This window comes from Dicentrarchus labrax, unplaced genomic scaffold (genome assembly GCF_905237075.1).
Source record: "Dicentrarchus labrax unplaced genomic scaffold, dlabrax2021, whole genome shotgun sequence".
Lineage (NCBI taxonomy): Eukaryota > Metazoa > Chordata > Actinopteri > Moronidae > Dicentrarchus > Dicentrarchus labrax.
This window is the reverse complement of record NW_026136739.1, coordinates 49695-66370: the sequence shown is the minus strand read 5'-3', so window position 1 is coordinate 66370 and position 16676 is coordinate 49695. Positions and strand designations below refer to the sequence as shown.

Genomic DNA, 16676 nt, shown 5'->3' with positions numbered 1-16676 from the left:
CAGGTAGAAATCACACACATTCTCTCCAAGAATAAGAATAAATTATATTCTGGTAAATTGAGTTCATGTTTTCAGCTTTTGCTTCAGCTTCTTAACCTTTGAACCATGTTCCAAAAAAGAGGATACAATAGTTTTAGAGTGTGATTATACTGCACCGTTTAGTGGAAGAAAATACTTAAACTCATACTTAAATTGTTCTCATACGCGTTCTCAAAGCGCGGCACAAAATCTTTATTTGGCACCTACCCTATTCATTCCTTATGGTGAATTTTAATTCTATCACAAATTTTCAACACTAGACTTTCAACGTTACAAACACTGAAAGCTATCATTCAACTTTTAAAACCCATTAAAACGTTTCAAAATGTGAATCTTTTCTTTCAACAAAGTTACAATGGAAGTAAATTAGAAAACCCTTCAAACTCAAACATCTTCAACCTTTTTCAATGCATTCATACATTTACATAGAAACTCCATTCAAACATTAAAACGTTCACAACAAATAGGACTTTCTTGCATTAATTTAGCTTTTGCATACATTTACACTTTTGACACGTTCGTGTGTAAATGTAAATCCATGAAAATTTCAGCCCTTCTGAGACTTTTCCATTAGTGTGTATCATCGCTAGAGTGGAGAGAATATTTGAAATCGTTTAAAAATCTTGTCTTCAACTTTCTCTCATGGTCAAAATTTTCGCTTCACAGTCATAATTTGTACTTCAAAACACAGAACAAGTTGTGCCGGTTGCCGACCAACTGCATTAACTTCCATATTAGGAAGGAGGAGAAATAGGCAGAAGCAGAGCTTCCTCTGACAGCCAGTGTGCTCACATTGCTGACTCTACACACAAAATCTGACCACATGTGCTCGGCAGGCTCTCGTCTTGCTGAAAATATCCCCATTTTGGTTGATAGGAGTCAGCATCTGGGTGCCAGAAGCATAATCATGAGCAGTGTTGGGAGTTTTGTTTTGAAAATTGTTATTACAATTTTGGAAGCGCAGCAGTGTCAGGCTTTCTGACAGACACACATCAGCTGCCTGGAGAGAGCAGAGGTGGTGATGATGACACCGTTGCAAATGTGATGATGATTGGCTGGGTGGGCGGATGCCCTGCTCATGCTGTCTCACTGCACGCTGTCTCACTGCACGCTGTCTCACTGCACGCTCTAACTACTATAAACACAAGACAGAGACAATGGCGACGAGCCAGGGAAATTCAAAGGTAGCCTTTTTAAACTGGAAGTACCGACACTACTTCTCACTTACTGAAGTTAAAGGAAGAATGTTTATGTAACGTGTGAATTTTATTTTCAATATTTATTTTTTATATATTTTTATTTCTATGCATATGGCTGCAATCTATTGAGTTCAAATGAATACCGAATGTTCTAAAATACTGTATATAGTGTTTTTATTCATCTTTGACGTTATAGAAGATGTTATAGAATGTAATAGCGTCACAGAACATAAAAAATTACGTCACAGTTACTTTGCTGAGTAACTAATTACTTTTACAATGTGGTAACTGAGTTACTAACTCAATTACAAAATGAAACCTCTGACCCTGTAGACACACAGCAAGTGCCATCGCCATGACAACCCTTGACTGCAGTTGGGAGCACAAAGCTTATTTTTTTATTTATCTATGTTTGTTTCAATTTTGTGCGATATCTATTTATTTTTATTACTATTATTATTATTATTTTATATATATATTTTATTTTTTATTTTATTTTATTTTACTGAGGCAGGGGTTACCTTTCCCATGCAGGCCCAGAGGAGGTAGCTGGCTGTTGGGGGACAACCCGTCACCCACTGAACAGCTCCCAGACCCAACGGGAGAGAGCCTGTTCATGAATGAATAGAAAATAAAAAGAGATGAAGTAGGACAGTGACAAATTAAAGAGGGGAATAAAGTGTAAATGTGTAGTGAAAAGAGAATGTGTGCTAATGTAGTTTTTGGTGAGTCACCTGTATGAAATAATGTATATTTGTCGTACGTGTATCCATATGTGAAGCTGCATGAAAAGTGATTCTGATCTGATGAACCTGATGTTGGTGAGCACAGTAAAACTCAACAGCAGTGCAGGTAAGACCAAGGGAAGATTAAAAAATAATGAAAAGAAAGGAGAAAAGAAGACAAAAAGTGGATAGTGTTAGAAGTATATTAATGGATGTTTTTTCATGATCAACCAACAAAATAAAGATATAAATAATATAAAATAATTCTGTATGCTGATTGTCAATTAATTATCTAACCAAAATTAATCGGACAAAAACAATCACAACAAAGTTGGAAATATTAGTGAATAGTGATGTAAAGAGATAATAAGTATATTACGGGAATACAAAGCTGTAAACAACAGCCTCTATAAGCAAATCAACTGTAACAAAGGAAATTAGTATTGATGGTGATCAGAACATCAGCGTGTGTAATAAAGATGGAAATAAATAAATATTAGTTATCGGTGCCAGGAGTGTGGATCTGTCTTATAAATGTCACACAGACAGACACACAGACAGACAGACAGACACACAGACAGACAGACAGACAGACAGACAGACAGACAGACAGACAGACAGACACACAGACAGACAGACAGACAGACAGACACACAGACAGACATTCTTCAACCTTTCAACCAAATCTTGACCACATTATGACATTTATTCATGCATCACAGATATAACAGTATATTTTACATTCTTAATCCTTTTGCCAATTCTCCAATAATTCAAACTCCTTTCTACACTTTGTTAACTTAAATGTATTAATTCAGATGAAAAAACTTAGATCTCAATGTCAGTGGGACTTGATGTCCAGCGACGGGGGACATAATTAAATCCCACCCTGATGTTGACAGGATTAATACAGTTTATCCATTCCTATCTTAACTTATATTTTTTTACATTTTTGTTTGTATTTAAACACTTATGTACTCAGGTCTTATCAAGACTTACCTGATAAAATAAAGGTTTATATATAATCTCCTCAGTCTCCTGCTGCTGCTCCTAATACTTATTTTAGCCCACTACATCATGTGAAATATGTTGTCAGTTTGGTTTGTTTTTGGGAATGAGGAAACACCAACTTCACAGAAGTGATGATGTTTGAGGAGGCAGGATTAAAGAAATGAGTCTGTTAACTCTGAGATGAGGGAAACTCCAGGAGCCAGTTGAATAAACTTAGTTTAACTATCTTGATCTTACTGCTCTTAAATTGTCAGCTTAGACTTGTCTAATTAAAGCTATATGGTGAATCATTTGAAAGTTAGTTGTATATATGTTTATTATTTTATTAATGACAAGAGCATCAGAAAAAAGAATCACCTGTATATTAGATTATTTCTCTTGAGTATATTTGACTGCAGATCCAGACCAGATGAAAAATGTCTCAACATTTAAATTATTAGAAATTGTTGTTGCACTGCAAAGAAAGTTCACTATACATTACTACAGTGATTCAAGATTATCAGATTACATTTAAGATCAATTCAGTACAAGAATTGTTCAAGACAGCAAAAACCTGCATGATTATCAGAGTTTAAAGGAAAAGAGGAAGAGTTTCTGTCTTACATGGTGAAAAGCAGATGACCACTGAAGGTGGTATGGTGATAATAACTGTCAAACACCTTTGTATTAACCCACAGACGCAGAGACACAACATCTCCAACCTCTAGCAGCAGTGTAACCCCATTAGCAGAAGTCCCATAATGGGATGGTTGATGTTCATATGCAATAAAAATGTGTTGTGAGTTCTTGACCAACACAGCTCCTGAAGCATGGTGACCTCCAAATGTTCCTATGTACCACTCGAAGTGGTAGGCTCCTCTCACTGGTGCAGTGAAAATACCTGTTGAACATTTGTTTTTAGTCTTTTTAAATGAAAATTCAACTGTTGCAACATTAGACATCAGCATAGGTAAAAATAACAGAGTTCAGGTACCTGTGTGTGGGTTGTAGGCCTTTCCAATGTTTGTGGGGACATGTTTGAAGATCAGAGTAGTGTGTCTGGGAAAGGGTCCGACATGTCCGCTGCCTGTAGCCAACAGAGAGGCTGAGAAAGCCACCTGCCCAACTGAGAGAGAGAGAGAGAGCAATATATATACACCGATCAGCCACATTAAGAAGAAGAAGATATACTTTATTAATCCCCAATGGGGAAATTCTTTTTTCACTCTTACTTTACACACTGGCCTGAAAATCATGCCAACACAGTCTCACTCCCAGAACGTCAAATAGCGACTGTCGGTAAGGGCCCTTTAGCGTCAGTCACTGACGGAAAAAGTGCCCTTCGACGTCGTCTGCAGACGGAGAGGGGGTTCCATTCATTACAATGTTATGCCGTCCCCGGCGATATTTGATGTTCAGAGCGGGTGCTCCAGCAGCCCATTCACTCCTGTATTAACCTGACCACAGCTCTATTGGACGATGTGAGCATCCGTCCTATTGGATAGTTATATTATTATTATTATTGTTATTGTTATTGTTATTGTTATTATATTATAATTAGTTAATCTTACCTGAGAAGGAAAACTGCAACTCCCGCCAGGGACGCCGGTCGCATACCATGACGTTGTGTATCGCGCATTTCCTTTGATGGCGCACTTTTGAATACAAATCTTTATTTATAAAGATATGAACATTTTACACTGCGGTACAGAGGGAAAAATTAAATGAGCCTATTATGTATGCTGTCATATCACATCAGTAAGAAAATGTTTACAACATGAATTGTTTGGAATTCACATTGTGGGACATAAATTGTGGTGTGGGACAGTAATAGTTGTTGTTGTTGTTGTTGTTGTTGTTTGTTTTTAACAAACTTTGTCAACAATATTATGACATTACAACATAAACAATAGTACAGTAAGGACAGTACTTCCGGGTGATAGGTCCTCTGTTATCCAATGGGACAAGTGGTCACGGCGTCTTTCAGCCGTAGCCCCTAGCAACCTGACGTCATTGAAACGTCTGTCTGGCCATAAATAACTAATTATAATATAATAACAATAATAATAGTAATAATAATGATGATACATTATGTTAGAAATGTACAGTGTGGGTCCAACTCAATTATCATTATTAGCATTAATAAGCATGTGTGTATGTCTGTATGGAAAATATTTCAACAGATACTATAGTAGTGGTTTTGGGAGTTGCTGAGGATGATGGATCAAATTCTGGTTCACAGATTTTGAGGTTCTCTATATGCATAATACATTGGAACTGCAGTTTAGGAAGCTCTTTGTCATTGGTGTTCAGATATTTATTTACATTTCTGCTGGTGTTCTTTTGCTGTGCAGCATTTTCTCATTGACGTGTGTCTCTGCAGCTGTGGTTATGTATTAAGCAAATAAATAATCTCAAAATTGATGAAAAAATACTCGAAAATCAGCTCACTGGGAGATGAAATGTTGCCACAGATGTCAGAAATGGATTCATCATCCTCAATAACCCCAAAAAACACTCCTATATTGTTCAAATCAGCCAAACAATTATTGAAATATTATCCATATAGCTGAATATTAATGCTAGTTATGCTAATTGACCAACATATGCAAGTTAGCATCTGTCAGTGTGTAAATGCTGGAGATGCAGACTGTATATTTCTAACACACAATAGGACAATAGGATTCTACTGGCTGATATAAACGGCTCATTCAGCTCAATATTAAATCCACTCATCTGACAGTTTCCATGCAGAGTAGAAATGTTGTTGGCACTTTGAGCTGCAGTATCAAATAAATGACATTCACAATGCTCTTTAGTCTGTGGGGTTGGTTGAAGACTAGAGGAATACACTTCATGCTGCCGTTTCACTTCTATTTGACTGACTTTGAAAAGCTCCTCAACAGTTGAAATGTTGCTCTTTTTCCAAGTCTACTATATCCAGTCAGAGCATGCAGTGGCAGCTAGTCCAATAATCCAAAATCCATCCTGTTACCTTGGCAGCTGCTGCTGAATTCACATCCACATCAGCTCCCAGAGACTTTCTACCTTCATCTGTAGAGGAAACACTGAGAGCAGAGCTGAAAGCATCAGTCCAATCACTGATCAGCACTGAGAACTCATCATCACTCATTCATCCTTTACATCAGTGGTTCCCAACCTTTTTCTATCACTGAGTAAACTGACGACCCTGACTGAGGGACATATTTTATACATATTTCATATTATATCCAAATCTGTACAATCAACCCAAATATTGAACTCGGTGACTGCAAGAAGTTGAAGTTGATTCTGATGAATTCTGAGCCGATTAGTTCCTGTTTAGGGAACTTTTATACAGTTTGTCTGTGTTATGTATCTTTTATCATTTTAACAATCATAAATACTTAATATGCTTCTTTTTGGACAAATTCACTGTTTTCTTGTCCCTGATGTTTGGTCATTGATCTATTAGACAGTTTACTTTACATTGACTTTTCTTCACGGAAGTGAACCAGATGCTGAGATATAGGCCGACCTACAGACCCCCCATGAAGCTTTGGTGACCACTAGTGGGGGTCCCGACCCTCAGGTTGGGAACCACTGATTTACATCATTTCTCCTGTAAAACTATCAGCTGCTTCTCCACTGATTGGCTGCTTCTCTCTGTTTCCTCTCAGTGTCAGTTGAATCCCTTTGTCTTGTTGGACTGTTGCTCAGACTAAAGAAGCAGTTAGAAAACATGACTGTGAACTCTGGGAACTACTGATGGCCTTTTCTCATCACTGTCACACATTGCAAACTAATCAATACATGGATCAATAGTGGTTTGTTATTGGCCAGAGGAGATGCTGCTTGTTCTCATTGGTCAGTGTTGAGGAAGAATGAGAGCAGAAAGCTGCCATCAGCTGCTCTACTTCTACTATCAGTCCACTAGATGGCCTCATGGAGCTGCATTTATCTGACAGCTTTACTTCCTTCTTACTTTTCAAACATGGGATCAGTTTATAAAATAGAATTCATTATTTTACATTCAAGCAGCCAAAAGTATTTAAAGTAGTTCATATTGGCTCCACCTGCAGCAACTCCAACATTAAAGTAGTGATTACATGTTAATGCATCAATAATAATCATCCACTAATATAATAATACAACACTGACAGAGGCCATTCTGTACACTGACTACTTTCACTTTACATACTTCAACTACATTGATAAGGTGAGCTCATAAAGACAGACAGTAATCATACAGTGAGTACTCTGAGTACTGTCAGTGAGTACTCTGATTACTTTGAACAGTGAGTGACACCCACCAACATACAGCAGACAGAGGCCCTGGAGAGGACTACTTAACTCACCTGGAGGATGCTGTATTCCTAGTACACCAAAAGAAAAATGTAATAAAATGATGAAAACTCAGTCGTTATCTGCCTTTACAAAATATTTTTCTGTGGCCAAAACAAAAAAACTAAACTGTTTGTGAGAAATAACAAAGTCTCTCTGTATCACATCTGTTGACTATGTTGTTCCTCCTTCTCTTCCCCCTCAGATAGAGGAACATTCATCATGTGTCTTCCTGTCAGACGGACCTTATTCCTAAACCACATAGTTCATGTTAACTCAGTGAGTGCCTGTATAAGTCCTTTATTTGTTTCTGTGGGGCAATTGATTTTGCCACAGTAGCAACAACAGTAACACAGGGTGAGACATACAGATAGAAAGAAAAACCGACCAATGACTACACATATAAACATAAAACATTAAAACATCATTCTTTGAAAACTTCCTTTTCAGAGGCACAAACCTTGGACAGACCCCGGCTCTAGGTGGGTGGAAGAATTGATCTTCTTCTATAACTGAAAGAAAAATGAACATTTTTAGGATCAAATGTGGCAGCTTGTTTTTCAAATCTTCTTCTTTTTGAAAGCACAGTTGGAGGGAAAGTGTTTTTATTACTCAAATATTAAAGTGTGAACAAATATTCAACTTTGAGTCTAAAACTGAACTTTGTTATCTTAAAACTTTTGTTTCTGTGAAGAAAAAATGTGTTCAAATGTCAAACAAGAGTTTTTCAGGATCAAATTCAGCATCTGTGTAAAAATAGTTCCAAGGTATAAAGAGTGGCTTTGATTGGAACTAAATTCATCATCTTTGGTCATCATGGAACAAATGTACAAACTTTGATCTACTCAGGTTTAATGCTCATGGTTGTCTTATATAGTTTAATATATCAGTACTCACGTGCAGTCTGATGTTCTTTTAACTTCTCATAAACTGTGCTGTACTCTGATACCGGCACACATTGTTCCTATGTTCTTATGTTCAAGAGAGCAAGGGGATGAAAGTTTCTTGAGTTTTGAACTGCAATTGTGTACACAGTATAAAAAATATGAAAAAAGCTGAATGAACTTTCTACTTTGAAACATTTAGAAAAATAATCTGGCTCCTCCCATACATTGCTCATAGGCTGACACCTGCTGGTGACTTAATGGAACTGCATGGAGGTGACACACAGGTGACACGGTCTTCTTTCTAAATTGTAATATTGACAACCCATTAATGCTGCTATGAAACTTATGTGTCTTGTTGGCAAATATCATATCCATAAGGCTGGAACGCTTCAAACCTAATGTTCATCTGTATTTTGTTGAATTATAATTTCTCTTTGACTTTGATTAACAAACAAGAAAACCATAAGACCACTCAAATATTTGGATAATTACTATGTAAAAGTAAACAATAACTTCTATACATACATACTGTATATGTGAGTTTATGACTCGCTCCTACAATGTGATGTCATTCAGAAACTTTTTATTTTATAAAAACAGGTGTGTGGGCATAAACAGAGGACGACTCACAGAACTGTTAACCAGCATTTATTTGCTCCTGCAGAAGACAATATAGCACATTCATTTCCTTCTGCTCTTTTTTTCCTGCACCTCTGTTTCCTCAGCAATGCAAAACAACACTGTGTGATTTCATTATCTTTCTGAAAATACATATAGATAAATTCATTTAAACATTACAGAGTATATGTAACTCAATGTGCATTACAAAACAAAAAAAATACTAAAAGAGCTGTTACAGTTTACCAGAAAACATTTATTTTAATAACAAATATGTATAAACTATATAGAATAGGTTAAACAGAGTAAAAAGTGTGTGTGGGGTGGGTCACTAAACAGAAACAACACAAACGAAGGAGCTACGGAAGTTCGGGAGCTATGGAAGGACAAAGTTCAGAAAACTCAATTTCCACTGGAAATAAACCAAAATAACAGTAAATGAAAAATAACTCAATAAGATAAAATTCAGACTGAATAAAAATGAATAAAATTCACAAATACATGTAACACTGTCTAATGTAAATATAATAAAATGACTGTCATGTACTCTCACCTTAGGCCTATCAGAAGAAATACGCTCAAGGAGGATTGATGGAACAGGACACCGGTTTGAAAAGAGTAGTAACAAATAGCTTTATTGGCAACAATGCAAAACATAATATATTTCAAATATGACTGATATTCCTTTATTGTATCAGAAGTTATCAACAACTCAGAAAATTACACTGAATAACGCTCAGTAGAAAACAAAACTCTTCACAGTATGAGTTATGAAATATATGGGCCCAAAATAATAAACAACAAGAAAGAAAATTCTAAAGCGTCCAAAAAAAGAAAAAGTCAAGTCTGAATGAAGTCAATATTCACAGTTTGTCCTTCTTCAGTGTGTTTGTGTAATAGTTCATCTATCCGGGTAGTGTGACTTTATGTTTTATTATCTGTATGAATAGATGTTCTCTCCAATGCACAGTGAAGCTCTCACTGACGTCACACCCTCCACGATCCAATGGGCTTGGTTCTGGCTCGCCATCAGAATCCACTCATACAATAAAACCAACCTGCATAGAGCAGTAGTAGTAGCATCTCTTCAATACAATCTTATTCATCTCGTTAATCTCTCTTTATCTATTTATCTTAACTGTACAGTATTAACTCTCTTTTTATCTTAAATCAATGAACATGAATGATTCAATGACAAAGTTTCATATACAGCTGCACAATAACTTTAACAGCCAACACACAATTATGTATATGACTTTTAAATGGTTTTTAACTCATGACAGCTTAATGTACACAAATTATGAAATTAATGTTTTTACCAAGAAAATGAAATGAATTATCTTCTGTAAACTCAAGTTCACACAGCTGCGTGTGTTTGAGCTCAACAACCAGCTTTCTTAGCTGTATAACAGGTGCTAGTGCAATTAACACAGCTCAACATGTTTATCTGTCTCCGGTTGGTTTTTAAACACTATCACAGAAGCGTAACTATACACAGTGGAGACATATTCGATAAAATAAGCAAGTAATTATCTGTGAGCAGCATCGCTAGCATGCTACGCTAATCGTTCATAGCATTTACTCACCGGAGTTTTCACTCGATAATAATCAATATCCACATGGTCAGGTTTGACAAGAAAAACCCTCTTCCTTGTACGGAAGTTCTCCAAAATTGTAATTTTATCAACTTTATCAAACTCGTCTCTCACATGGTGCTCTGGTCTGCATCAGTCCATAAAAAACCGGGAACAGAGAAAGAAACAAGGAAACTAAAGGCTGTTATATACTCGCCGTTCCCGACCTATAGCGCGACAATGTGACGTCAAGGGAGCGCCGTAACTATTTATACTTCCACGTGGTGGTCGCGACAGTAGTTGTAGTCTTCTCCTGAACAGAGGTGTCGCTACTCAGGAAAGGCTACCGACTTTACTATTTCTAGCACTAGAAGAAGAAGAAAAAGTTTTTTTTGTTTTTTTCCCAAATCGGTTGCGGAGATTCTTCCAAATTTCCCGGCATATGTCCTCCCCTCTTTTCCAACATTAATGCTGATTTCTCACCATGAATTCTGGCCCCTCTGGGCATCTCTGTGTTCCTTCATTGAAGGATCGTACAGATCGTCCATTTTCCAGTTTCCGGCTCAGCTGAAAAAAAAAGAGTGGTGCGCAACCTGGCCCGCCAGCAAGATCTACTTCATTTTAACGTCATGTTGTTGTGCGACAGGTCGGTTGCGGCCAATATACACGGGCCTTAAGGCCAGGACACACCAACCCGACGACCGTCCGTCGGCAGAAAAGCAGTTGGACTGATCAGTTGGCTTTCGTCTCCCGAGTTGGTCAAAAAAATGCCTCCGAACACACCAAACCGACGCCAACTGGAGCGTACGTTCTGTGCGTGCGCAAGGCGTAATACGTCCCCATAACAGCAGGCGTCCCTAATCTGTGTTGTCGCCCCAAAGAAATCAGTTGCGGAGGTTCTTCCAAATTTCCCGGCATATGTCCGCCAGCGAGATCTATCACATTGTCGTGCGACAGGTCGGTTGCAGCCATTATACACGGGCCTTAAACGGACTCACAAGAGTTCTGGATTGAAGTTGGTTTATTCATTTTTAACCAGATTGACACCCATTAATGTCAGAAAGTCCTGTTTCTAATTAATGTTTTAATGTTTGAACTAATAGAATGATATTTTAATAAATCTGTTCTAACAAACAATATTGTCACAGGCATGAAAACAGAGTTAAACTGTTTCAGCTCAGCTAATATTTGAGGAAGGAATAAAACACATAGTTTATCTCACACATTAAACAGTAAGCCTTAAACTTACTTTCTCAGAGTTTTCTGTAGAAAACAGTAAGTGATTAAAAACTCCACACTAGAGGCAATTCATGTTTTTTTATTTGAACATGGTGAATATTTCTATGAAATTTACACTTTAACCATCAAAACGTTTCCCTTAAAGCATTTAACATGAACCACAGAAAATACTAGAATTATCTGTACATGGAATTAATTTAGTAGCTAACACACGAACAGCAAACAAAGTGAGAAGCTGAGAAGGAAACCCGTTTCACTTTCAGCTGGCAACTGCTCATCCTCAGTAATCGTTATCACTTCTTACTGCTTCTAAACTCTTATGAAGCTCAACGTTATTACACGGAGCGTCTACTTCAAGTTCCACATTGAGGCTCGGAGGTCGTCTCTCTCTCTCTCTCTGTGTCACGTACACCTCTCCCTGCTCACCAAAAGCACCCCAAAACCTCCTGTCAATCATAGCGAGGGGCGGAAGTTGGTGAAACAAACCTTTAGTAGTTAGGGCCCAAGCACTGACCGTGCGATGGCCCTATTGTAATTGAATAAATTATTTTTCCTGCCAAACAAACGCATTTTTGGAGGTTTCCCGTGCTCAAAAACTCATGAAACATGGCGCACATGTCAGTCGTGGCGAAGAATTTTCTTATTTTCTAGGGGTCCACTATGAGCATGACAAAGTGGCCCCCCAGGGGCCCATAAACTGTGTCACCCAGGTCCCCATTCACCGATATGCATAAAAATTGACACATGCGTAGATCTTAACCAGACGTACAAAAAATGAAAGAGGGATTTCTCATAATGAATTGGCGCTATACAAATAGAATTGAATTGAATTGAATTAATGCCAACATGTCAGTTTGATCACTTTTATATTTGTTGAATGATTCTTTATGGAATGATTGATTTCCTCACTAAAGCTGCTCCACAAGTTCACCTCTTTAACACAAGGGATTTCTGACATCAGTCCTTAAAGCTGCAGATTCCTCTTAAATCATTTGGACTTTCTCTCATTTCAAACAACTTTTGGACTCTATCAGCTCGTCATTAGTTTCTGACTTTATACCTGATCTGTTCTGTTCATTGAACAAACAGCTGAGTTGGTTCTTGATCAGTAGTTTGGTTTACACTTCTTATGTCTCTCTGTTCAAATGTAAAAATCTGATTAGTGTTTGTTTTATATTTAAATTCAATTCAGTTCAATTTTATTTGTATAGCGCCAATTCATAACAGAAGTTATCTCAGGACACTTTTCAAATAGAGCAGGTCTAGACCGAACTCTTTATAACATTAATTACAGAGACCCAACAGTACCACCATGAGTAAGCACTTGGCGACAAGGGCAAGGAAAAACTGCCTGTTAAAACCTAGGACAGATCCTCCGGCTCTAGGTGGGTGGTCGTCTGTCTCGACCAGTTGGGGTGAGAGAGAGAGAGAGAGAGAGAGCGAGAGACAGACAGACAGACAGGTGCATAGCAACAACAGTATTGGCAATGGCAATCTAGCAGGACCATGGCAGGAGGCTCCACCAGGATCGACAAGAACCTGCGAGACGAGAAAGCACAAGAACTCCAAGGAAGAAGTGAAGTTAGTAACATGCATTAATGGAACATGAATGAGTGCAGAAAGAGAGAGGGAGGGAGGAGCTCAATGCACCATGGGAAATCCCCCGATAGTCTAGGCCTATAGCAGCATAACTAAGGGATGGTTCAGGACTCACCTGATCCAGCCCTAACTATAAGCTTTATCAAAGAGGAATGTTTTAAGCCTACTCTTGAATGTGGTGAGGGTGTCTGCCTCCCGAACCACAACTGGAAGCTGGTTCCACAGGAGAGGAGCTTGGTAACTGAAGGCTCTGGCTCCTGTTCTACTTTTAGAGACTATAGGAACCACAAGTAGCCCAGCATTCAGAGAACATAGTGTTCTAGTGGGGTAATAGAGTACTATGAGCTCTTTAAGATATGAAGGGGCCTGACCATGAAGAGCTTTATAGGTGAGGAGGAGGATTTTAAATTCAATTCTACATTTTACAGGGAGCCAGTGCAGAGAAGCTAGTACAGGAGAGACTTATTGGGGGCAACCTGATAATAAAGAGTTGCAGTAATCCAGCCTTGAAGTAACAAATGCATGGATTAGTTTTTCTGCATCTGTCTGTAATAGTATGTGTCTAATTTTTCTAATATTACGTAAATGAAAGAAGGCAGTCCTAGAGGTCTGCTTTATGTGGGAGTTAAATGACAAATCCTGCTCAAAGATAACTCCAAGATTCCTGACAGTGGTGCTAGAGGCCAAGTTAATGCCATCTAGAGTAACTATATCTTTAGACAGTGAGTCTCTAAGGTTTTTGGGAACAAGAACAAGAATTTCGGTTTTAACATCAAAAAATTGCAGCTCATCCAGGATTTTATGTCCTTAAGACATGTTTGTAATTTAGATAATTGATTAAATCATCGGGCTTGATTGATAGATATAACTGCGTATCATCTGCATAACAGTGAAAGTTAATGGAGTGATTCCTAATAATGTTGCCTAAAGGGAGCATATATAAAGTAAATAGTATTGGTCCAAGTACAGAACCTTGTGGAACTCCATGACTAACTGCAGTATTTATTGAAGATTCATCGTTAACATGTACAAACTGCGAGCGATCTGATAAATATGACTTAAACCTATATATGAGTTTCCCCAAACGAGCACACAGTTAGTGATGTATGGAAGTAGGAGTAAACAATACAAAGTGGAGAATGAAGCTGGATTTAACTAATCCTTCATTTTATACAGTGTTGGATCCATTTGGACAGTTTTGCTTTGACATCATTTAGATGTGGTTTCCAGCATCATTTATTATCTAGAATCATCCCAAAACTTTGATTATTGTGCCTTGCATAAGCAAGCACAATACTACTATCCCTCGGGCTTATTATTATTCTTCCGTACGTTTTTCGGCGCGCTACTCCTCCCGCAGTTTTTGTCGCACGTACACAAAAAAGGTACCAAAACGTGCGCCTCGATGAGGACATTAGTGCTATAACTTTTCTAAGCGTTTCGCAAAACGGTTTGCCGGTAAATCACCAAAAACCGGTCCAAAAAATGAATGGGTGTGTATTGCGAGAACCTTCAACTGCCAGAGTGCGTGACATCATCGCTAGAGTGTGGGGAGAGAGAAAAAATTGTAGAAAAATAAATTTGTAAACTGCTCTCAAGACCATAAATGTCACTCTACAGAAATAATTTATAGATAGAAACGTAGGTAAATCCGTTGGGGTCGCAGTGATACCACTGCTGAAGCTGCCAGACAAATAGTTTTGGCGGGAGACGCACTGATGCGCCAGCAACACCCTCTCACGGCCCCATCTACTCCCATGTTAATTTTAGAGAAGAAATGTTTAAAGGAGCTCGTTGAACCTCTTCTCTCTCAATCTCCCCAGGTCACATTTTTTAACTTTAACCACTGAAACTCGGCAGTGCTATAGTCAACAAGATGACGACGCTCACGGTCTTTTCGGTTTTCATTTCGGTCGTTCCTGGCCATGGGTTCGAGGGGATTCATTTTAAATGTTTCTGTCTCTCTGAGGAGTTAGAGACAGAGAGAGAGCGTGCACAGCTGCTGTGGGCTCCCCTGATTGCCATGACAACCAAAGCCTGCTCACACACACACACACACACACAGCTAGCTACAGAGAATGACAAGACATTAATAAGCTAGCGCTAGCTGGCTAGCTAAAGATAATTAGCAGGTGGCTAACAAACAAACAATTTAAAGCTGAATGATTTTAATATTAACACAAAATAAGAACAATACACCTTAAATATTTTACCCTACTATGAGCTGTTCCTTAATTTACATTAGCACTCCTTCAGGAGCATAATACAATTAAACACATTAACCAAAGCTAGCACTTAGCTAGCGATTAGCGGTTAGCACTTAGCTAGCGATTAGCGGTTAGCTAGCGATTAGCCCGTGGCTAGCGATTAGCTTAGCGCTAGCTTTGGTTGAGGTGTTTGTGTGCTAGCTCTATCTAGCTAGCTAAAGATAATTAGAAGGTATTAGAAGGCTAGCTAATTAATTAAAATGCTTTGTTTGCTAGAGAGGACAAAGGATTACTGTGCTAATTAAACGTCACAAAAGACACTAAAAATCTTAATTAGCCATCTATTTCAACTTGTTACACTTGACACAAGTAATACAGATTTAGTAATGTAATAAAACATCAAGTTAGATTTATTTTGTGAGGAAGAAGACACTCAGACTGTCCTAACTTCACCATTGCTTTCAGGCTGAGGTTGGTATTTCAAAGTAAAAGTCTACAACGTTCATTGTATGTTAACGGGTAGGGGGGTCTGGTGGACACTTTTCTAAAACTTTAAAAAACCTACACTGCCTATGACAGCACATTAAGAATAGTTTTCTTTTTTAATTATGTATTATTTATTAATATAACTATTGTTATTCATGTTATTGACAGCATTTCTTATTATTGTTATTGTTGTTATTATTATTACGACATACTTATTATTCCTACCATTGTGGCTGTTACTTATTTAGTTACTTTGGCAATTTTAATTAAACCATGACACTTCCTGCATTATCCCAGGACAATATTATGCCAAACTCCATTTAAGAAATACCATATATTAACAATTTTGCGGTTATATAATAGCACATAACTGTAGAAACACAAGAAAAAAACTCGTCATATCTCAACAGTCTTATTGTCAATTCGGCAAAAATATAATACATAAATACGAACTTTTTGGCTGACTTTGTCGCATCAACTCGTTATCAGCCTCACTATTTCAGTGGGAGAAGATCGTCGGAATAGATGGAAAAAACACGATTCATTATTAAAATACGCGGTGGTTGGTGGATTACGCGTACGCAGAATTAAACACAGGTGAGAATGCTGATTAACCGTGTGTTGTGTGTGTGTCACGGTGAAGGACAGAGGAGAGAGGACACGATAAACAGAAAATATAATGAAATGTAGACAGGTCAAATAGTTTTGAGCTAGCTAGCACATGCCGGAGAGCAAGACGTGGTATTAACATATGGGCCAGAGCAAGGCACAATCAAAATTTCTTTAGGAA

The 16676-nt window shown here is 37.9% G+C and overlaps 1 protein-coding gene across 8 annotated transcripts in view; it reads right to left on the bottom strand.

Annotated features, from left to right (window-relative positions):
• The window catches only part of LOC127359585 (complement C1q-like protein 2), a 75145-nt gene that overhangs the window by 20615 nt on the left and 37854 nt on the right, over window positions 1-16676 (bottom strand). Inside the window, exons 3-4 of one of the 8 annotated variants that reach the window (XM_051393509.1) lie at window positions 3948-4079; window positions 3676-3854 (exon numbers count right to left, since the gene is read on the bottom strand). The exons of 4 other annotated variants lie outside the window; for them this stretch is intronic. In XM_051393509.1, the coding sequence (XP_051249469.1) occupies window positions 3676-3854; window positions 3948-4079 (311 nt within the window). Of the gene's footprint in view, window positions 1-3331; window positions 3855-3947; window positions 4080-16676 lie in introns of all 8 variants that reach the window. 3 more of the 8 variants (XR_007882663.1, XM_051393512.1, XM_051393510.1) reach the window with 3 other exon arrangements.